Below are 24912 nucleotides of genomic sequence, written 5' to 3' on the forward strand. Positions count from 1 at the left end.
CAGATGTCTGATAACAGAAATCCATAACAGTAATGAAAAGTTAAATGCTTCATTCTGGTGTGATTTGATTATTAAACTCATACTGCTAACATCAACATTGTGCAGCTACATGTGTCTGCATGCTTCGAAAGGACAACTAGGAGTTAGAATTAGCATGAAAATCTTACAAACATACTGTATGTAGATTTGCTATTTCTCTGTGGATTAAACAAAGATGGGGGGGGAGAAGCAGCCCCAAAATAAAAGGAATTAAAAAACATTTCTGGTAAATCTGCATGCCTGTTCACTGAAGGCTTGTTTTTTTTTTTCATTTCTCCTTTCTTTACTTTTTTGCTCTCTTTTCAAACAAGTTAATTGAACATAGCCCATGGATTAAAGGCTTATCTTCCCTCATTAAATATTGAATGTTGTTGAAAGGTTACATTTTCTAAAGTTCCTAAATGCCCAGTTTAGGTTTTTTAATGAACATGCCATTGGATTAAACAAGGGTTTTAAAATTTTAATTCATGAAGAGTGCCTGGGATCTCATGGCTACTCAATAATTCAAGGTCTTCTGAAGGTGTTGGAGCTCATTTGGAGAATCAAAATGTGCCTTTTGGGTCATTTAAATCAAAAACTAGTTAGGATTTGTGCCTCTCTCTGTGCTTGGTGAAAAATAAACAAATCCCAAAGCAATATTTTTCCCAGCCCCAAAAAATACATACAGTTGGATTCATTAAAGCACAAACTTTGTTTGCCTGATTTATAATTTAAAGGGAAAGGTGCAGTAATTGTACAACAGCACTTGAAGAAAGTGTGGATTTAGCTCACAGAGCTGGGTAGTGACCTTTACCTCAGTGAAGTAAAAATGTGCTCCTGTGAAATGTACCCAGTACCTTGGAGTTATTAGATGCTACCTTGTGAACAAAAGAGCTCATGGTGTGAATTTCAACACCAGCAAAAACAGCATGATCAGGAAGAGTAAAGATACTTTAGATATTCTCCTGTTCATTTTTAACAAGCCTCAGTACTGGAAATGAAGACTAAAATAGGTGTGATGCATTTAGAATTAGCACTGTGTTTTTATCTCCACTGTGTGTGCGTTACTAGATGACTGACATGAGCGCAGAGCTGCTGAGGGAAGGAAGAGGTGAGGAAAAATACATTTAAATAGTGACAGCGGCTGATAATCATCATCATATAGATCACTTTTATGTAAGAAGTTTGGAGCGGGATAAAAACCAACCACAATCAATAATGGTGCCTCTATAAGACCTAAAGAAGCAAACTAGCCCATCATAGAGAGGATTCATTATTTCTATGCTACTGTTTTATACCTCTGTCGCCCCTGATACAGAGTGTCAGGAAGATTCAATAACAGCACACTGCGGAAAAGCATTTTCAATTTTTTTTTATTCATTTTTCATTACAACACTGCAGATTTTACAGGAAGGACTGTGTCTGCTTTTGCAATATTAAGGTTGCATCACATTATGCCAATACAGTAGCTCTTAGGGGTCCACAATCACGTTGGCGTGATTTCATCATGAACCACTTTTGTCACATGACAGCATGAAAACAAAGCCGCATTTTGTATCGCAATCACTCCATGTGGAAAGTATGATCTTTGAGCTTTCTTTCAGTTTTTGTTTGATGTCAATAGGCCGAGTAAGACAGGAAATATGACCATTTTAATTTGATATACAAATTGATGTTACACACAGAGGACAGTGGACCATGCTGTACAGGACTGGCACTGGTCTTTTTACATCATTTTGCATATTGTAGTTTCCTTTAAAAAATGCCAATATATATTATTTTAAATGATGTTTAAAAATCCGTTGTCTGTGGGGTGTTGTGTTTTTTGGAGGCCCTAAATCTAATACATTAAATTAAACTTTAAAAAAATATAGTTTTCATTTGTTAAAGTTGAGGTAGTGCCAAAAAAGATTATTACAAACATGAGCATGGTATATATTTTCTGAGTAAGTCAGTTAATTGATATCTATTTCATCAATTTCAATGCAGATTTCAACGGTGGATTAATTTGACATTGCTTTTCACAGCCAATCTGAGCAGATTAGGAGGATCGAGTCCTGCAGCAGCTGAATCCAGAGTCAGAGCTGTTTTTTCTTTTCAAGCCAACAGTCCAAGGTGCCACATTTTGGTTTAATTTGAAGCCCCAGTCTGATGTGCTTTGGGATTATGCTTCCCATGCAAGAACTGATGTATTTTTTTACATATGATAAAATAAGGTATTGATCTCCATCCCTGCTCCTGGTCTTCTGCTGCTATGTATTTTCTGTGTAATATTATGCATTCTGCTATTTTTTATATTTTCTAGGCTAAATTAGGTACTTCTATATAAAAACACTACATAAAAAAACAAGAAAATAGTGTATTTAGTTTTGAAAACATAGCATCATATGATGATGATCTGATGCAACTGCCTGTTAGAAATGTTAGATGTTAAAATATGGCACCGTTACAATCGGCAGTTAGCCAAGCACAACTGATGGAAGACCACAGAGGCATTTTGGCTTAAGTCCCTAACATCTGGGTGCAGCTGCCAACACATAAACCTCAAGAGGCACAGACACGAAAGAAACCAGCAGGTGCATATGTCTGCCATATTGAATGTACAAGACACAGTAATGCACTGTGCAAAAAAACCCCACCCTCCTACCCAGCTGCAAACTCAACCACATCCATGGAAATTTATGAAGTGAGAGGCAAGTAGTAAAGGAAAAGAAAACTTTTGGGGATCATTTTGACGGTTATTTGTTTTTCCTTCCGTGCTCATTGCTCAAGAACAAGAGAAGAAAGTTTTGCTAGCTCAATATTTCCTATATTTTTTTGTTGAAATCTTTGAAACGGGTAAGGGAAAGAAAAGTTTTTACCAAAAAAAAAGTTTAATTGAAGTAGATTTCTTTCCATCTGTTCAAAGCAGAAAAAATCCCAAATGAATAAATAGGGGAGTGAAAAAAAAATAAATAGGAGATAGAACGTTTGGTAGATCATCTTTCCCTTTTTTTAAACCTATACATGACATGGAACAAAGACGTGTTTTAAATTGGACCTGAACTATGACACCAGTATATTTATCTTAAGGCTAAAGTTTCTCATGCATTTTGCTCTGTATATTTACAGTTCCTTGTTAAGTGAAATGGTGAATTGGTAGGCCGCGTTCACACTGCAGGCTAGACTTTATTTTATTTTTTTGGCTTTTCTGTGTATGCTGATTTTCATTACAGCATAAACAGCTCAAGTCCCACAAACCTGATCTTTTCAAATCAGATTTAGACCTCTGTGAGATGTAAACAGACAAAGAAAAAAAAAAAACAGAAAAATCTGATCAGAGCAGGAAACTGGACTTGGGCACTTAGTCTTGCGGTGTGAATGCAGACTACGGCTGCGTCTCACTTTTCTTACTATATGGCTCGGGTCTCTGGCTTGAGTCTTTTCCTTGAGTCTTAGTCCCACCCTCCAGAGACTCATGAAGAGACTGGAGGAATTGAAGCGGAGGACTTAAATCAAAAGACAGATGCTTAACGGCACATAAGACATCCTTCCCTCTGCTGCGTCATGGAAGCAACGTCAGTTTATGATGAAGGTGCGGGCTGATCATCAATCAGCTGTCAGGAGGCATGAACAGCTGATTGTGTCTGCAAGAATTTGTACTGTATTTATTCTAATCAAATCTCCACAACTACAGTGTTTGGTCTCAGCATGGGTTCACAAACACCTGCATGAAGAGAAACCTGAAGTCTTAAAAAACATGCAGACTCTTTCTACAACCAAATGCCTTATTATAAAATTATTTATTAGCCTAATTAGTCAATGTGAAGGCTAATGATCAAACCAGACACTCACTAACGATCAGACTGATAGAAACTTTATTGACCCTGCCATGATTTAAAACGTGTTTCTTACTGACAGACAGACTGCTGCTGTCTTAATTCTCTTCCTAATCTAATAAACAGAAATAACTGACTACTAAAGGTAAGATTTAGATCTGATTATTTTGATTTTATGAGCTTTTAACATGTTTTACGTTTGAAGGTGAATCAGAAAACAAATTAAATATTAAACTCCATACTGATTCACTCTTTCATAGTCATTTTCTTAAATGTATTCTCAATATTTCACTATAAATTCTTCTTTCAAACATTTCAGTTATTAAGCCTTTTACAACTGCTGGCGTTTCTGTTCTGTTCAGAGTTTGTTAAGTCTGTTTAGCGTTTATTATAAACTCAGTTTCTCCTTTATTATTTATCTCTGCTGGTGCTATGAAGTTTCTCTGACATCCAGTGTGTAGCAGCATCCAATCAGAGAGTGATATCCAAAAAGGGGGAGTGTCTTTGAGTAAAAATATTTCTGGGAAGCCTGCTCTCATGTGTCTCTGCTCATGGGTCTTCAAATCTCAGTCCTCGGTCTTTGGTCTTCTGACCAGCTAAGGGTCTTTTGGACGGTCCTGAAGATGGCAGTTCAGAAACTACTTCTGCTTCAACAGAAGACCGAGGACTGACAAATAAACAACTTGGGATACAGCCTATGTCTCTTCTGTCTGTAAACACAGGGACATCTGTATGCAGTCGGTTATGCATGTTTATTAGTTTTCATGAGTAGTCACAGCACCTACATACAGTATTTCTCTTTCTTTCTCCAGTAAAGCATGCATCCTGTAATAAAAGCTGTGATTCTTCAACCAATGTGTTTGTGGAATTAATAGTGTTTCTGGGTTTTACTGTATCTACATTTCTTTTGTTGATTGAAATGTGCACCTTTGAAAAGCAGGATTTAAAAAAATAAGTTAAATAAGTTAAAAACACCAATTTCATTTTTTATTTGTTCAAATATGAGGAAAAATGTGTATTCAGCATTGCTGTGCAGATTAAACACATTTTAGATGTGCAATAACAACTTAAAAGATAAATATTTGTCTGTAGCTGCCTGCAGGAAATTGCATTTCCATTGTTATCAATAATAGACTTGCTTTTATCTGCTCCAATCCGTTATGGCACATTTTGAGATCAAACCCTTGAAGTTAACTGCTAAAAGACCCATATTTAATTGAAATAATGCTCCCAATCAATTTCTTATTAACCCAGCAACTCACACAGGGCATTTATGAAACATGTCTTTGCCCTTTTTCTGTCCAACTGAATTCAAAACCCAAACAGCCAAATGCCCAAATCATGACAAAAGCAGTGGCCCCAATCTTAAGCTCTAATGAACACAATCAGATAATGTCAGTTATCTTTTTTTTCACAGAGCAGCGCTGATGCACATAATTAAAAGTATTCCAAATGCAAAGTCCATCATTAAAAGCTTCAGGAGGCTTCTGTTTGTGATCTAATTAGGATTTAGGCCATTAATTCCCCTTTCCTCTATCATGCTTGATCTTTACACATGAAAAGCATGCTGTTTTTGTCATGCATCAAAATATTCAGGAAAAGATAAAGTCTGAAGACACTCAAATATAAAATGGAATACAAGATTTAGTGAACTACTAGCGATGTGATGTGAGCGTCTGCTGTCAAAGAGTAAGATGATGGGCCATTGATGCAATGACTTCTGAAGTGTTGGACAGCAAAGGCAATAACAGATGCTTCTCTATGGCCAATGCCTATTAAAGCACAGCTCTATCAACAAATAGAATAAATGTTTTATTTCATGTGTTTTTTTGTCCAATTTAATTCCTGACCCAGAGTTACATTCTTAACTGGTTTGAAGTTTGAGAAATACCAAACATAATAATAAATTAAATGGCTTTGTTACAAGTGTGAGTGGAAAGCAATGATATGAGCAAAAGAGCACAGCATTGAGTAACAGATTTTATTCAACAACAAGCACGGTTTCATCTCTAAAAACTGGAATTCTGACAAAAGCTACTATGGTCAAACGAGACTTTAGAGTAGGGCTGGGCAACTAAGAGAAATTAAGATAAAATTGCAAAATGGCCTGCTGCAAGTTTCAAACCATAGATGGAACAATATTTCATTAACCTGAAATTAGATGGTATGTCCCACACAGCATGCGATTACTAAAGTGTCATGTTTGTTTTTAGAATAGTTTGCAAAAAAAAACTACTTTACACACTTTCATGTTTTTCTTAGCTAAAATAAGAATGACATGAAAAAGATCACTCCATTCAATACAGTTTATATTTTATTTGCAATATGAGTGAATAATCACAATTAGATATTTTTCCATAATTGTTCAGACCTGGTTTAATTAATTAATTTGATTAATTAAGGGATAATGTATTGTTTGTGTTTGATGAAAGATACATAATACGAGAAACTAAAAAAAATAACTGCATATCAACTGCAATTGCAATGTGGGTGGGGAGTCGAAATTAGAAACTTTTCCCAAATCATTCAGCCCTTCTTTAGAGTCTATTAAAACAATGGAAAACATGCAAAATTTTACTAAACTATACAATACCTTTTAGTCAGGCTTGGATCATTTAATCTGCCAATTATAGCTTATTAAAAATAATTGGTAATTGGCCAAAAGTTGGCTGATAGATGCCAATCTTAACGTTTGTATTTTCACTAACAATGTGGAGGGCAGAAGACTTAGACATGATGTCTGTGTTTTATTTTTTATCCAGTAGAGGGCGCTCCAACTCTTTTCATGCCACATACTCCTTTTTTACCTTCTTACAGCAGAGAGACTAGAGCTCAGAGTGGCTGACCCTCACATTTGTTGAGACTGGTTTGCCTCAGTGGTAAGTTTGTAACTAGTTTCAAGTCAGCATGCTTGTATGTGAGGCATGACAAGCCTTGCTATGTCCGTCATGCTAATCTGTTTATGGTAGCAAGCTCAAGTTAGGATAACCTAGTTTAAGATTAGCTAACTATAAACTTTAGCTGAGTCAGTAAAGACACGTTTACTCAGACAGCCGCATGCTGCCAAATAAGGCCAGAGCAAACTAGAGTAAGACGAGTTCCTACCAGTGGGGTGGGTGGGGTTTGGGGGGGCGTTTCTAGTCGCAGTTTGATTTATAATGAAATGTGAATGCACATTCAGAGGACATCAGAGAAAAGCATTTCAAATTGTGTTTAACCAGTGATTTTTATGGCGGTATACCCACTTACCTTTTACCCACAGATGATGACAAATTCATCATTTGTGAATACACTCACTGACCACTTCATTAGACACATCTGTGTAATGTATACACAATAACAACACCTCTGTTTCCCAGAGTTTACAGCATCTTGTTTTTTTGGACACAAAGTATTTGAAAATGTTTTCCCTTCAATTTATATCTTTGTACCACATGTTTAAACTATACTCAAGAGATCAGAGCAGCTATTTGTTTAATTAATTATTTTAAAAAATGTAATGAGCTAAAATATACAGTATCAGTTATCAGAATTTTCTGTAATGGTCAGGCCCTACTTTTTAGTGAAAATTCACACTGAGAAAGAGAAAACTATGGGTAGAGAAATGATGAGAGTAAGATTTCATCAGTTGTTGTGCTTCCTTTTCCAGACAACTTGGTTCCCAATTGTCTATCATTTCATTAATGTGCAATCTATAGTGCGTGCTTATCTATCCTCTGCTCCCCTATACAACAGAATGTAAGACTGTAAATAATATTAAATATGTTTTTTTTTTTTAAGATTAATGTTTGGGCTTTATATGCCTTCACTTAGAGAGGACAGTGGATTGAGTTGGGAATAGGGCTCAAAGTGGGGAAGGACGTGGGAAAAGCGTCCCAGGCTGGACTTAAACTCAGAGGAGTGAGCTAACTTCTAGGCCATCTGCACCCTGATAATTTCAAACATGTTCAGTACTTACAGTCTGACATCAGTGTAGCCGTGTATTCTGCTGAGCAGGTCAAATACTTTAATACACTTCACACGACAAGAAAATCTGGCAAGATAATGTTTTGAATCATCAAAAAACAGACTTTTGCTTAAAGGGGGGAAATTATTCCCAATATCAATCTGATTTATCTTGTAGTGTACTGTGCCTATAGCCACTAAGTCCACAAAACTGAAATATTTATTTAATATTAGACTTATTATGTGAATCTTATTAGTAAATACAGTCTAAAGGCTGGGTATTTCCTTTTTTCAGTGCCTGTGTACTGACGTGGGCTTCAGCACTCTTATTTACTTGGCTGTAATGCAGTAGCAGTAGACCTTTGAATCACCCACTCTAAATCTGTCTCAGGCCCTGGAAGGTAGATGGAATCCCACTGGGTCTGAGAAACACACTCTTCTCTTCAGTGTGAGCCCCCAGCCACTTCCAAATATATTCCTGTGCATGAGATATGGCTAGATTGAGTGCTGCAACAGTCCATCATGTATGCACTAATGTCGTATTACTGATGCTTTTTGGTGCCCTACAATCCAAGGATCGGCTTTTATAATTCTGTTCCCTGTGAAATGTGCCAAAAAACACATGAATCACAAAAATCAATTTGCAACTGCAAAATAACTCGATGCCGTGACTCTCCACCGCTATATCCATGGCTCTGGTGGCTGGCAAGATTGAAAGCGAGTAGTCACCGGCTGTGAATGTATTACTTTCCCGCTGCCTGAATTTCAACTGCTCACTCCCTGGAGCTCGACTCTTGAGCTCCAAAATAAAAGACTGACCTAAACCAAACACCAAATATTTATTTCCTTAACCAAACAAATGCAAAATGATGGCTCAAACAGTCAATTTTCTTCCAAATAAATTCTCTACTCAATTTCATATTTGACCACAAATATGATGAAAACTAAAAGTGAGAAAATTCTCTCAGACTGACCCAAGCTTGTCAGATAAAGCCCAGTCCCGTTGGGTTTGTGTGCCCGGCTCCACAGCTCCTTTCATTACATTTCCCACTCCCCACTGAATCTCATCATTACTGCCAGAGTTCCTGAGCCCTCTCTGGGTCTGCGTTTGGCCATGCTACTGAGTTAGATTGAATTGGTCAGTGGTCCCATTGTAAATGCATTACTCTCACACTCCAGATATTACAATCTTACCTCCACACCAAATCGCATTATTACTGCAGGAGAGTCACTGCATGCATGGCACAGAGTGTATGTACGTGTATGTATTAGGAGTCCATAGAGCTCTGATCCCTGTGTATCAAACATGCTGTACATTTTTCCATATGTGTTGAGAGATTGAGGTTTATGCCTTTGAACAACCAAGAAGGTGACTTTACAAAGATGCAATGGATAAAAATGCAATCAATGCCAGAGACTGTGTTAACACCAATAAAATACACCTTGAAAAGTCTGTGCTATAGAGACAGAGAAACAGATGGATAGCAGGAGTAAGAGATTGAAAACTTTAGCATCTTCTTCTTATTGTGCAGAGAAGAAAAAGGCTATTGTACATACAGAACTACCTGAGCAATCAGTCCATCAATAAAAGGCCACATTGGAAAAAAAAAAAAAAAAAGGTATGCATTTGTGTTTGCATGTGTGTATCTAGACTCACCAGACAGCGATGTAATCTGTGACGGGCTCTGTCTGCAGTAAGGTAAAGTTAATATAAACTCCATGTCCGTGGGGAACAGTGATGAGCCAGCTACAGTCCTGGGAGTTTGGGTATTCATTGGGGTACTGAGGTGAATAGATGGTCCCATTTTCAGCCGTGACATTGTAGCCACAAGGAGCTGTAAAAAGCAAAGTTAGAGGATGATCTATTTGCAAATTTTTCACTTATTGTAATGTCCTAGACCTGCAAGGTTCAGGAGATGAGAATCGATGTAGAACTGTAGACAGTGAAGAATACAGTTGTCACCATAATTTACAGCAGCACATATAGAAGCAGAGGTAGCAGTGGAAGTGGAATGAATGAGAGCGATGATTGTGCTAATGACGTATGAAGTAAATGCTTCAAATGAAATGTAATACATTCTTCTACTTAACTGCTTATGCTGCTTGTTTACGACACATATGAGATTAAATTTACTAAAATTCAATTATGATAAGCAATATTCTTACATGCACTGGTACTAAATTACATTTGGTAGGTGAGAGATCCAGATAATCTCAATGAAAATAAAACACAACAACAAATCATGCTACTGTCTCAGATATACATCAGTTATAATAGATATACCAAAGAGCCAGTCATAGTTCTCTGTTTTATACTAGAAGATGCAAAGATGCACTCAACTTTTGGGCCCTTCTTAATAGGGATGGGTACAAACACACTGATACTCACATGGTACCTGTACCAACACATTCACCAACGGCTGATATGAACCATAACTCAGAATTAGGTACAGTACTTACTTTACCACTCATTAAATGTCTGAACCAAAGATACTGACCTGTCTCTGCCTCTCTGCTCAAAAAACTTCCCACTATTGCCCTTTGGCATTCAAATCTGTACTTTTCATACAGAATATATGTTTTACTTTAGGTACAAATAAGATGAATGCCATTCCTCTAGCTTGTAAGGTTATCTTAATGCAGACAAAACCACCACTCCCCTACACTATCACTCTATCAGTTCAACATCTGGCTGAAACCCTGGCACTTAAAAGTATCAATTCAATTCAGTATCAATAACTTTCGCCATCTTCACTTTTGTGTTCAGCGTTTTAACCCAAAACAGCAAGTGAAATTTCTTGCATGTGCATACTTAACCATAAACCAGATTCTGTTTCTGGTTCATATTTACCTTCACAACGTGGAAATGGATGGTTCCATTTTCTGTTTGTCCCATGCAGGCATGTCAGCACTGGGTGTCCGATCAAAACATAACCAGGATAGCACTGGAAAGTGACTGACTGGCCTGGGCTGTAGTCACTGTTGACGATGTCACCATTAGGGAAAGGAGAGGGGTCCTGGCAATTTTGAAGTTGATAGGCTAAAGACAGAGACAAAGAAAAATAAGTGTAGATTTAAACATACACATCAGATTAGTTTCAGATTTTCTTGATTGAACTGAGTTACAGCCTAAAATTTTTTTATGTTTGTCCCTCTGTGTTTTGTGTTCTTCTATAGAAGCCTTTCATGCTGGCCCCAAAGTCCCAAAATGCAGCTGCACCCTGACAAGTGTGATACATTGTATTCCATCCACTTTTTCAGTCTGCAGCTAATGGACTTGAAGGGGCATTAAAAATCTATAACCCACAGAGGCTACCAATTGTAAGTGCAGCAACATCAATAGTTCTAATCGCCTCCTACACACTTATCTGGCACATGTATGCATGGCCAGCCTGCTCTTGCTGCAGGAATTGAAAGTTTTACTGGTCTATTTAGGTCGTATCTCACTTTGTGAGAGTCTCATGGAAAGCCGAGCCCTTCTATTAGATGTGTCACTGACAGAGAGCTAAGGTGACGGACTGCAAGAAAAGACTAGACAGAGGGACAGGACCTCAGAGTACAAGAGCAAGCACTCAGTACTTGGTCAATACAGGAAAAAGCTGTGCTGCACTAGACAGAGCCTGATGACTGAGTGTGTAAAAAAGTCTCAGGGACAATCTATTTTGGTTGTGGCAGGATCTAAAGGTGCAGGACAGATCTTCATACACCACAATCAAAGGGTAGGATGTGTGCTCGAACACCTGTGTTGCTGCCAGTATCAGTTAGTCTGTCCCATGCCCAGATGGGAAATACCACAAAGGATTCTTAAGAATGTCAGAACCAAGATCCCATGGGACTTTTAAATCCTGACAGGTAAACAAATATTGACAAACTAAACTGGACGTTGTGGACATGAAGGAGGAAAATAAAAGCAAGTGGTGACAGATGTAGAGGTCCCATGTGAAAGCAGCATCAAGGGTAAGGAAAATGAGAGGGAGAAGAGATGTCAGGGACTAAAAGAGGAACAAACGTGCATTTGGTAGCTTGCGGCCTTGAAAGTACGAGTGAGAAGCTGCAATATCTCGGTGTTGAACACTTAAACTGGAATCAGAGCTACCTTTAGATTTTATTAGTGATGCTTGGGTTATTGTTTAGGTACTCATAGTTTTGTTCACACAGATTTACTTATCCCAAAGCACTGGGCCACTGTTTTGCAGCCTGAGGTCTGAATAGCTTGTAATAAGTTAAAATATCTGCCAAAACGCCAGCAAAGCAATAAAGTGTCTTGATATGAGATGCAACAACTAATTTAGATATGGAAGCATATTTCTAGACACTGAACAAGTTAAATCTGTTTGACTATCTGTTAGATTATTGTTTAAAATAAGTTAAATTACATATTTTGACTGGAAATACATTGGCTTAAGCCTGATTTTTGCAGTGTGGGACCTGTAGAGATTGCAACACAGATCTCAGGGAAGCTGCAAGGCTTCATTTGTTCTCTGTTTGTTATATTTTATATTTACATCTATTAATAACATACTTCAGTATAGCTAATCAAAAGTCTAGAAAGAAAACAGTGCTAAAATGCATGTATTCCTTCTGAAAAACATCAGAGTGAGCCATGCTTGCAATTCCTGTAATGACGACATAGATTAAAGGTTGGGAATTTTAACATCAATGTATCATCTATTGTTGTAGTACTTGAGAAGACCAAATTTTGAATGTCTTGGTCTTATCTCGGTCTCGGACTGGCTGGACTCTGGATTTTCCATCAGGACTGGTCTAGACCAGCTCTGATCTACTATTCTTTGACTTCATTAATGTGATAATGAGGAGAAGCACTTGCTAAAACAACAAAAGGCTACACCTGCAAAAACTCAGACATCATTCCATCTTATTTCTAGCCTGAAATTCCTCTGAACATTTACTTTAGACTTCATTCACAAATCTAGATAAACCACCCAATTTTCAGATGTTTAAAGTAACTCCTGACTTGTCAGTGGCTTTTAAATACATACAAGGGTTTATTTTTTACAAGAAGTTAGTTGAACAAATTTAAGATTTGAGATTTTTGCATGTTGTGCTTTGAAAGAGTTGCATACATCTAGTTTTAATCTGTAAAATTTATTCAAAAGAAAACTAAAATTAAAGAGAGAATGCTCTTTAACTGTTCAACCTTGTCATGTTTTTTTTTTAAATTGATTTTTATGGTCTTGGTCTTTGTCAGGGTCTCGGCTTGTCTCGGTCTTCACTCGGTCTCGACCCCCAAAAGTCTTGGTCTTGTCTTAATCTTGATCTTGTCTCGGTGCACTCTGGTCTCGGGCAAGTCTTGTATCGGATAGTGTGGTCTTGAGTACAACACTAGTATCATCTATTGTTGTTTGAACCTGAAAATCTCAGCTTTTCTTAATACAAGGGGAACCTCTGCTGCTGTGAGCAGTGAACCTGTACTTTAGGGTGCAGAGTGGAAAGTATATGCACCCAATCTGAACCAATACCAACTGACTGAAACCCTTTTTATTTACTCATCAGAGGACAGCATTGTGGATCTTCCCATGTATTACAGTGTACTTCTTTCAATGATCTTTGCTGTTACTTTCAGAAAAAATGCTTCTGTACAATTTATGGAGAGGACATGCCCTCTGTATCCATTCACATAAAAACATAAGAATGAATAGTGACACAAACTGCAGTGCAAGGGAAGACTACAGTTGAAAGATGGGGAAAATACAGTTAAGTGCACACAAATCTGGGATATTTTATGCATAAGTTTGTAAGCTCTGTTGTAATTGTGTTTGCTGTTGGCTCACAGTGCATCTCCTGTGTCTTTGAAGTGTAGCTCTTAGGGCTACAAGTATAAAGCCTGCTGGACAAGATGCCAGTCTCTCAGAGGGGTTTACTAACAATCCATATCTTCTAATGATGAGTAGAGAGTAGAAAATCATAAAGTTTGAAAATCTTAAGCATGACTCATCCACGGATTAAAGCACAAAACCTTAGAGCAATACATTTTCTCATCCTAGCTTGCATTTTTTGGAGTTGGAAAGGCTTTGTAATCCAGCAGCTATGTTATGATGTTGATTTATTCTCAACCATTCATTTATTTCATTCTAACCACCATAATTCAAACAACTTACCTTCTTTGATCCAGTACAAAGAAAATAAACGTTTGGCTGCAGTGAAATAAAGACACTCCCACATTGATACTTAAAGGGCTGCTTTTCTACTCCAACTCACCCTGATAGGTCAGCTTGAAGCCTGGTCTGTTCTCAGAGTGATCACTGTAGAAGTGGATGATTGTCAAATGGGTGGTGCTTAGCAAAGGCGGTGGGACCTGTGAGCCAGTAAACTGTCCAATAAGAGCAGAGCTGTGTTGAGGCCCAGCCCTGACCTCGAGAAAGTCATGGTTGTCTTCAGAGGAGAAGTTCTGGAACTGAATGTGAGCTCCTGTTAAACAAACACACAAAATTACAATAGATTATTACTATATTTTACGTACACTATGGGCCTGATTCACAAAAAGACTGCATGAGTGTGCAAATAAGATGCTGTCTTATTCACAAAACAGCCTCTACGTGCCTTTTGTATGTTTAAATAACCCCTATGCCGGCATTTGGTGCAAATAAATCATTCCCTTTCAATGCATATAAGCCTCATTCTAGTCTAACACAATGGCCAAACAGCTAAGTTGGTGGTAAAAAGAGGTAAATAGCTAAAAGTCTACAGGTGGTGACTGTGACAGAATAATTCAAGGTATGTCACGCACAAACTACCCAGTGATCAGGTAAAACAGAGTTCTAAGAAGGTCAAACAAATACTCCCGTATCACCCCAGTACTTAGGTCTCTCCACTGGCTTCCCATTTCATTCAGAATCCAGTTCAAAATCCTCACACTCAGATCCCTGCATGGTCAAGCTCCCGATCATCTTTCTGAAATCATTCACCCTCATTGGGCAGGGCTTTTCTGTGTGGAGTTTGATTGCTCTCCCTGTGCATGCATGGGTTCTCTGGATACTCAGACCTCTTTCCACAGTGTGCAATTATGCTTGTTGTTCTGATAAGTGTCTCTAAATTGCCCAAAGGTGTGAGTGTGCACCTGACTACTTGGTCGTCTCAAGATATCAGCCCTGTGGCTGACTGGTGACCAGTCATTGTACCAGGTGATTTCTCGGATACACTTCAGCCCCATGGGTTAGAAAAAGGATGGATAGTTTTCAGTTTACAGGACTCTAAGTTTTGACAGATAAACAATCATAATATTTGGTACTTTTATATTGCTGTTGTATGTTTTGACTCTTTCTTAGATTTAACGGCATATGAATCTAAGAGAGAGGGTGACTCAGACAAAAACAATGAAGCTCTCTTGAATTATTATAGTGTTATAATATCAGTTCCTTAAAAAAGAAGTGAGCTATAATTACACACTCTGGGATGTACATATGCCATGCACACAAAAGGAGCAAGAAGCAGTGTAATTCAAACCATCAGTTACCACAGTCATTAAACAGCACACACCATGTGTCAGCCTCTAATTAAACATGTGGTGAAGCTTTCAATAAACCATGTGTTGCTGTTGCTGATTCTGTGATAAAAAGAAGCTCCGTGTTTCCAAACTAAACTAACAGATGTACTGAAAGTGACACTGTGTTTTTAGGAATGCTTCTCTGTCCCATAGCACTTACCATATCCAGTTGGCAGGTTGATTTGCCAGGTGCAGTCCAGGTTGCCAGGGTAGTTGCCAGGGAAACCTGGACTAAGGATGACACCACTCATCTCAGACAACACCCCGCCGCAACGAGCTGACAACACAAGCAGAGCAAACATGTTGTTAAAACACAACAGTGTACAGTGGGGATCATCACTTTATCCTCTTTGCCGCAACAGAAGAAGGTTTCACCACAGTTAAGAGCCCAAAATGTTGGAAAACACAGAAACAAACAGCCATCAAAGGGGTGAGAGGAGGCTTTTAAGGGAAAAGTAGTAACAATATTTACACTCAGTGGTACCTGTAACATTAAGCTTTAAACCAGAGCAATGTTTGGAGGTTTAATGTAACTCTGCCACAAATTCTACTCATGCAGTTCAATTTTTCAAACCATTTTAATGACAAAAAATATTTGTTTTCAGCCTACCATTATCATATTAGAGGGTGTGTTTAATTTTACTGAATGTTCTCCCTATCACTACACAAAAGCAGATAGAGTATCACAAACATCTGCAGCCATTATCAGTTATAATCAAGGTTCAGCAAACTGAGTCTAATGATGTGATCTTAGATTTTATTTGCTTCATTTGGTTTGGAGAAGGTTCACATCAGATAGAAATCCTCATGCAGTCAAATGGCAAATATGACATGCTTTAAAGGGGACATACTATGCAAAAATCCCTTTTTCATGGTTTTTTGAGCAAAAATATGTGCCCATTGTCATGTGTTGAGTTAGCCCCGCCCCCAGGTTTGGTTGTCCCTCCCTGCTCATCTCACCCAGCTTCTTGGGTGGGGGGCCAAGAAGACTTAGGTTACTCCTCTTCCTGGAACAGGGTTGTTTTCTTTCTTAGCCTTTTGTTACCTCCTGTCTCTCATCTCCCTTTCTAGACTGGAAAACCTGGAGTTCCTTTATTTAAGGGTTAACAAACTCAGAGTTTGGACTACTAATTACATTGTTTGAGAAAACTATTGATCTTTGTTCTTCTCCCTTCTCTCCTCTGATCCCCCAATAAAAAGTAACTAAAAGCTGGTGATGGTCCCGGCAGACCTGAGATCTATTACTACTAGCTTTTTTTTTTTTTTTTATGTGCTCCAACATTTGATTACTATGTCTTTTCTCTGATGTGATCGTTCAAAAGCTTTTTGAAAGTGAATTTTATGATTGTGGAAATAATTGTTGACATTTTAAACCCTCTATGTCAGGTGCAACAATGATTCCTGTTATGGAATGTGCTCTATAAATGAAGTTGCTTGCTTGCTAAAATGAAGGAATAGAGGGAGATAGAGTTAAAAGTCCAATCCAGCGAGGATGAGTGCTGACCTCATTACAGCAGCTCAGTCTGATTGTATTTCCCTTGTTCTCTTTCTTTGATTTTCTCATAGGTTATGTTGGCACCAGGAATAGTTGGTCGTTGGTCCCCATGTGGTTGATATCAGAATTGTCACAACTCGGCTAAATTAAATAAATTAAGCCTAATGAAGGTGGCAATGTGGTCTGAGTTGCATAAAGTCATAATTGGGACAGGGGGTATCTTCACTGAGCACTCAGGCTTTCATCAGGCCACAAGTATACTGTACTCTTGCCAAAAGCACCTCAGCAAAACAAGATACAACTTAACACCTCTAAACAGCATCAAAAAGAGTAGACTTTTTTGGCACAAAAAAAAAAAAAAGCTTTATCAAAATGATGAACAGAACCAAGAACCTTTTCAGTAGTCATGATGTATAATTTGTCTGTAAAATGTAAATGTGCTTGTTATGATTCCCCCTTCCATTAATAGATTTATAGAATCCAAGTGATTTCGTCTGCGGGGAAATATTAAAATCGATTCATACTGAAGACTGTCAGGCAGAGCTATTTTACCTAGTCCTGACATATCAAGATTGATGTAAATGGGAACTGGCTCTCTACACCTCCTACAAGTTTCACTAAGGACTGAATTATTCAGGCCTAAACCCAAACATCAATGCAATCATGGTTCCTGAGGACCGTTGCAGAAGTTAGGGAGCCTGGCTCTCAGCACAAAAACACAACAAAGTTCTGTTTGTGCCCAGCAGGTTTATTGATCCTATAGATCGCTGACCGTATGTCAGTCAGGAAGTTGCTTACTTCCATTAATCTGACTTTGAGGTGATGATATTAAATTTACTCACTACACAGCCTCATCCAGTCCATTCAATTTATTCATTTAAGTAAAAATCACATTCCTGCTGTATGCGTTTTTATTGAAGTATTCATTTGTTGAATGACAGAATGGTTTTGTGCCAGCAAATGATGAGACTGGGGTCCTCAAACACAGAAGTGCATCATAATTACTTAAATTTTGGGTTTGCGCAACCTTTGTTTTTACCTGAATATGGCCTTATGACAAATTTTTGATGTGATTTGGTGTACAATTATCTATTTTTCATCTAAAAAGTGGACTGTGTCCTAGGTGCAACAGTAATACTGGTAAAAAATGGAAAGACATGCACCATCATGACTTAAGTGCAGCCGCCACCTTCAACCACCTCACATGACCTGATGTGAATAAAATTCAGCCTGATTCATTATGTATTGCAAGGGGTTGCCCGACTCTGCAAAGCATGCTAAGATACATAGGGACACTCACCAGGCTGGTGGTGTCAAATTTAACAGCTTTAGGTCATCCTCCTGGATTCAAAGCAAACACTGGTAAGGTGTTAAATAAGTTAACCTTGCAGAGTGCTGGCGTAATTCAAAAGACTCTACTAACTTCAAGACAAAAAGTGACCAGTGGAGCCAGGCAGCTTGACTTGAAGCAATTATGTTACAGGCTGTGGGTTTGTACCACTGTCAGTGTAAGCTGAGAGCTCAACTATGATACCCATAGCTAGAAGCCCAAACTCTACATTGTTAAAACAGATGATACCAGTAGGAGCTGCACACACACTGTCACACAGAAAGACAGTTGAAACCTTTTTCTCCTCTTTGTGGTACTAACAAACACACTGTGTCTTATTGTACTGGTGCAGCTTTTAGTCCAGCTTTCACATAAATAGATTGTTTGCAGACAAAAATTTCCTGAAGATGCAGGAAATTCAGATGGAGGCAGGAAGAGAAGGGCACAGCTAAAGGTGCCAGAGACCAGGGACCCCCACTGTACCTGAAGGTGTTTGAACACAGCCATGCACAATCAAGAATAGTCATGTGCAGACAAGGCTGCCCATAAGGGGGGATAAATGGGAGGGCTTTCTGGGACCCAGCCAAACTGGTGGCCCATGGAGGTCAGGAAAATCAGGGTCCATTGTAAAGTTAGCTAGATATACATATCCATAGTTTATATTTACCCTCAATAATAACCACTCTTAACATAGTGATAGATACCTTTTTAAAGTCATTTGTGCTGTAGTATATAGTCATCTTAAAAATGTAAATCCCTTTTCTTAAAAACGGAATTAAAATGGTAAAAACAAATGTCCAAAAATGTGGTGGGAAAGGTGGTTAAATTGGATTTTAGAAGTAGCAGAAATGGGTTAGAACAGGCATACATTTGATAACAGTTGCTAGAAGAGAAAATAATGGCAAAACTGGTTTGAAGTGGCAAAAACAGGCACAAAAGTGTTAAAAGGGAGTAAAAAGTGGCAGAAAAAAGTTAAAAGTGGCAACAATCGGGGAAATGGGATTTAAAAGTTGGAAAAAGTGCTTTAACCCCTTAAAGCCTGTTGTATTACATTTGATACATACTTTTATTATAACTCTGTCTGACAAATATGATCATAAATGAATTAAAAAAAAAAAACCCTTCTGAATGCAATCTGATAAATGATAAAAAAATGCCCTCAAGTGGATTATCAGATACCAAGACCCCTAATGTATCAAATGAGATACAAAAAATAAATGTGTGAAATTTTAAGAAAATTTAATTTTTTTTGGACTTTATTATAGAAAGTAAACATTTCAGTTCCCAAAAATTATAATTTTCTGGCTGTGATTTGTGTTTACAGGCTTTAAAGGGTTAAAAAAAAATGGGTTAACTGGGGCATTTAAATTGGCAGAAATGGGTTAAACTGGTCAAAATGGGCATATCAAACAGTCCAATGTGGTTGAAATGGTCAAAAATTGGTGTAAAATGCAATAAAAAGGGGTTGACATTGGCAATAACAGGTCAACAGAGGCAACAATATATGGAAAGTGGCAAGAATTGGTTTAGAAGTGGCAAAACAGGCAGTAAAAAGTGGTGCAAAGGGTTTAAATTGATAAAAATGGGCAAAAATGTGTTAAAATTGGCAAAAATGGTTGGTAAAAAGGGATGAAAATGGGTTAAAATTTGGCCAAAATAAAGTGGCAAAAATGGGTCCAAATTGTGCAAAATTGATGGAAGTGGCAAATAATAGTAACCAAATTGGGTAAGAAAAAAATAATTTCAAAAGTATTCTCCATTTTTAAGGCATCTGGCAACCCCTCTTAGTGTTTTGTGACCTGAAATAGGGTCCCGACCCCCCATGGGTTAACTGCTTTGCCTGGCACGGAGTCAATCAATATCACAAATGACTTAGGTAACACCTACATATAACACATCTAGCCAGATGAAAGGAACATACTTTTATTTGGGGAGGTGATATGCTATAATGCAAACCCTGTAGGGTCAGTGACCAAGCTATGATGTGCCATTCACAAATGAGCTAGTTCTATGAGCTGGCTCTTTCATGAACCACATTTCAGAGCCAGTTTCCTTTCTTACACTTTTGTTTTTATTCATACATTGAAAAGCCAAACTGGTACAAACTGAATAACCATTTAGGAGCAAAAAGACCAACTCTTATTTCTGAGCTGAGCCAAACAGTGACATACTGTACTGAACCAAACTGGATTGCTTAATCTATACAAGAGTTTTCTCACCCTCCAGACTTTAGACTGGGGCTTCTAATCCAGGTCTGTCACTGTTTCTCTGTGGCCTTTTCAAACTTTTTGCCTTAATATGCCAGTAGTTTTGGGACTCATAAGAAGCTCAAGTTGTTTTTCCTTTATTTGAACAGTTGGCAAAGCCATAAACAGCACAAAACTTTGACATTTTGATAGTGCTTTCCTAGTCCCTCGTTATAATGTGACGTCATCTGCAAACAACCTATAATAGAAATCTCCACAGTGACACATAATCAGCGACTTAAAGAACACTGTTTAATTTTTAATATCATTAATTATTATAATCACTTTATTTTTAATGTTGTTTTATGCCATTTAATATTGTTTGATACTTTAATATTAACACAAAAAACAAGCAACACAAAAATCATGACAAACTGGCTTTCTAAAGAACGTTGTCTGATAATCCTGACTTGAACCTGTGACCCTCTTGTTTTCAGAGAGATATGCTCACATCTCTTTTCTACTTGAATGCTTTTTCCCCTTCATTGAGCTGGTGTTCAAGTTAGTCTGAACCTCACACATTTTTATTTTCCTGTATCTTTTGAATGGATCGATCAATCTTTTTGCAGACCAAAGTGTGTGTATGTGGGTGTGTTACCTATGCAAAGAGGAGGAGGGTAGTTCCATCGACGCACAGTCCCAGGCATACAGGAGATATGAGAGTGGCCCTTAAAGAGAAAACACAGTAAGATCAAATTCACGACACAAGAAACATATATAACCAACAACGTGGATCATTTTGATCATTTTTCTGATGAAAAAGGCCAAAGATAAATTTACAATCTCAGTATCCCTTGAAGTTGGAGAATACATTGTAGAACTAATACTAGGACTAATGGCTTCAGATTGTTCTCTACAGTTATTTGTACAGTTTTACCTCATAGGGTCCAAAGTGATTTTAAATGTAACATTTGGGTTAGAAATTCATGAATGTCAAAATGTAATATGAAATGCATGTCTGTTAAATGCATTTATCAGTGTTCATTACCTGTAATGTGTATCCAGGTTCACAGGTGAATGCCACCACCTCATTGACCATATACCTGTCTCCTGTTTTAATGCCATTGGCAGGAAGCATTGGCTCTGGACAGGTAGTAAGCCCAACAGCTACAAAACACACAAAAAGAAAAGAAGATGAGCACACTACACTATGATTGTTCATTTTAACCCAGTAGATTTTTACTTTAACTCAGAAAGAAAGCAACAAGAAATCAATTTCTCCATTTTTTTCTTTTGCTGTCTACAGAGGCATTAAAGTAAAACTGTTACAGCTCATCTCATCTTTAGCACGTTTTTGCATGATAAAAATGGAATAGTATTTTGGATAGTTTTCATCTAATGGAGCTCAGTGGAAGCTCAAGACTGTCTCTTACTCATCTGTCACCACTTGTTCCTATCTCTCACTTCTTATATTCATTGTTTCTTCCTGGTTTGGTGATCAGCTGATTATAGGCATTACTCTCTTAAATACTAAGCCAGGGGTGTCCGAACTCCCTGGAGGATCACATACAGAAATATATAAGAATAGTGGGCCCACTTTCAAATTTCGTGCCTTGAGGATATTTAAGTAAGTTTGACTAATCCAATGTAAGTTAATACATGCTTAGCTGTTGAATACACCTACATGGCTTGATGATGGCTGACAAGGCAAATGGTCATTTTTAGGATTTGAGGGAACCCATCAGATTTCAGGGGGCCCTGTTGGGCCCTGGTTACCACTGAAATGCTATTGGTGCTGCTAGTTGCTGAAATAAACCATCAGGACATATTTATAAAGATATCTTTTTGGTCAAAATGTTTGTTTACAGAATCAACATGGCACTGTTTAGTGCTGAAACTAAAAAGTGCAATACAGTTAACCACAAGCTTCATCATCTAGTGTGGGCCATATTTCATTTTATGTTTTGGTTTTGCAGCGGGCCAATCAAAAAGCTTGGACACCCCTGTACTAAGCTAATCAGAACCTGCCACAACCTCGTTTGACCAATAATCATGCACCTGTCATATTTTAAATATGTTGTCTTCTATTTCACAGTCAGCCCTCCTCCACCTCAGCCACCTCCGTTCCAGTTTATCAGCACCTAGACCAGATCCTCACAACTTGTCTGCTCATCTCACCTCAGTCTCATCAAAGCCACCTCGATCCAGCTCCTCATCTGATCCTGCATCCCTCATCCTTCATATGGGGGGGTATCCTATGCCTACCGTCAACCTCACTACCCCTTCAAGTACATGAAGTCATCATGACGGAGTCTAATTGCCAAAGACATTTCACATTTCTCTTTATGAAAATTTGTAAAATAAGGTATTGTTAAACTTGCATTAAGTCTCTCCTGATTGAAACGATCACTATGTGGTGAAAAACTGATGTGTCCGTGTTATTAGCATATGCTCTGAGTGTTTTGTTTTTGTAATGAAAAGCTAACAGCTTGTACGATAGCTAAAGCTTGGAGGTGAGAACAGCCTCTGAGATGTGCTTCAAAAACATGTGAAGGTAACATAATGACTTTGGTAGTGAATTCCCAACACAATCAAGGTTAAACACATCCTTAATAAGTTTGACAGCAGAAGGCTCTTTATCAAACAGTATCGCTATCTGTGTGTTCATGGGTGTGTGTGTTTCACTTGGAAACTTCCGCAGGAGACTGCCCTAGAGCAGTTACCATGGCAACACAGGGGCGGATGAGGGATAGAGAGTAAAATAAGGGGATAGAGAGGACTGAATGCTTGTGTGTGTGTTTGCTTCAGGTCTTGTTGCTTCATTATCTACTCTCCTACCAGCAAAACGATGTGATCCCACAGAGCTCACAAAAACCACACACACATACACAGGTTGTTGGCCCGAGTCTGTGAAGGTGTGTATGTGTGAGACAGACATGTGTGTGTTTGCTAAGAGACTTTAGGGGGGATTACTTCAGATGGAGTGTAAGTGAAAAAGCTGCGTGAGACAGTAACTTTGAAACACACACACAGTGTATTATCAGGCAGAGCATCAGCAGAATGTCAGGACTACTGATCAATGAAACTATTCCATTTGGCTGGCCATCTCTCTCTCTCTCGTCCTCTCTTTCTCACTCTCTCAGCTAGCAAACTGGTCCCTCTGTTCTCTGGTTATGACAGAGAAGCGATGCTCTGCAAAATGCTGACAGGACCACAAAGCACTCCATTAGGACCACTGGACTACAACTAGACAGTGTCAGCATTTAAGTCTTACTGACTGGATTAGCTATACTTCAGTCTCTGTTTACTTAAACACAGACGAGGGAGAAAGATGTCTTACTCTGCCCTTTAGAAGACAGCCCCTTAAGCCAGTTTAAAATTATGGGAACATCATCACCACAGTCGTAGTTGTGTCCCCAGCAGATTATTTTGCTCACTTGTGCAAGCGATAACACAAAAGGAGAGTGCTAGAGCACAATGGCAAAATGGCTGGTTTTCTTTTCCCTGTTTCTACAGAAAACACAGCAGAATCTGCCTTTCCCCAAAAGGCAGACTACAAAACAATTCAGGCTGCAACACCATCATAGTTTTACCAACTATTGCAAAATTGATAAACAGTTTATTTTGGTGATCAAAAATGCTGTAAAGATTCTCCTTTGGTTAGCCAAGCAGAATGCTTTGTCTAGATATAGAGATTTAGGTATAGATATGTCAGTGTAGATGCAGGTCAAATACAATGAAATTTAGTTTGCTAGCATTCCCCTCAGTGATGTCTGTGCAGGCTCTCATTCATCCAGGTCATGGTTAACCCAACATGGCCCACACAGGAGAGCCAACGCATCCGGTAAGGACTCGGCTGTTGACGTACATCTGAAAGATACAGGACAATCCTTTGAGGACAGCAACGTTATGATACTGGCCAGAGAAGATTGCTGGTTTGAGAGAGGTGTCAAGGAGGCCATCTTTGTCAAGCTAAAAAAATCATCCTTGATCACAGGTGGCAAACTAAGACACTTCTAATCCCTTACATATAATGCAGCCTTGAATTACTTTTGACAGCAATCTAAACAACGCTTTCATTCTGGATCACAGGCACCGACATCAAGCAGACAAGGCACACTCAAAAGGGCCCAAAAGGACACGCCTTCAGGTAAAACCAGGTAAGCGGCTCTGCAAACAACTCTCAAGTGACCCAGGTGACTCAGGTGTAAATGACTCTCAGGTGACCACCCACGCTATAAATTCCATCTTTGGCCCCAGTCAACTTTGAACTGAGGAAGCCTCTTGGAGTAGAGGTGAAACATCTTCCAGAACCTCAATTTTTGACAAAGACTTGGACGTTCCACTCATTAGCAGCAAAAAAGTGATCATCGTTGCATGAGGGTGCAACAAAAGCTTAGGCAATGCCAGCAGATGCGCAGCATGATTACCAGTGTTTTAGCAGGGATAGATCAGAAGGAAATCACATTTAAATGGACCACCTTGATGAGAGAAAGAGCTTTGATTGGTTCAGAGCGGCAGGAGATAATAATCCAATCAGCTCCAGCACCTGGTGCACAATCCATTGGTGTGGATCAATACAATGACTAGTGATCAAATATCCAATCAAATCAATA

General features: G+C 38.4%; 1 protein-coding gene across 1 annotated transcript in view; it reads right to left on the bottom strand.

Annotated features, from left to right (window-relative positions):
* The window catches only part of LOC121512451 (CUB and sushi domain-containing protein 1-like), an 821118-nt gene that overhangs the window by 100750 nt on the left and 695456 nt on the right, over positions 1 to 24912 (bottom strand). Inside the window, exons 40-45 of the mRNA XM_041791732.1 lie at positions 21345 to 21463; positions 20955 to 21024; positions 15446 to 15562; positions 14001 to 14210; positions 10633 to 10821; positions 9439 to 9616 (exon numbers count right to left, since the gene is read on the bottom strand). Of these exons, the coding sequence (XP_041647666.1) occupies positions 9439 to 9616; positions 10633 to 10821; positions 14001 to 14210; positions 15446 to 15562; positions 20955 to 21024; positions 21345 to 21463 (883 nt within the window). The remainder of the gene's footprint in view (positions 1 to 9438; positions 9617 to 10632; positions 10822 to 14000; positions 14211 to 15445; positions 15563 to 20954; positions 21025 to 21344; positions 21464 to 24912) is intronic.

This window comes from Cheilinus undulatus, linkage group 1 (assembly GCF_018320785.1).
Source record: "Cheilinus undulatus linkage group 1, ASM1832078v1, whole genome shotgun sequence".
Taxonomy (NCBI): domain Eukaryota; kingdom Metazoa; phylum Chordata; class Actinopteri; order Labriformes; family Labridae; genus Cheilinus; species Cheilinus undulatus.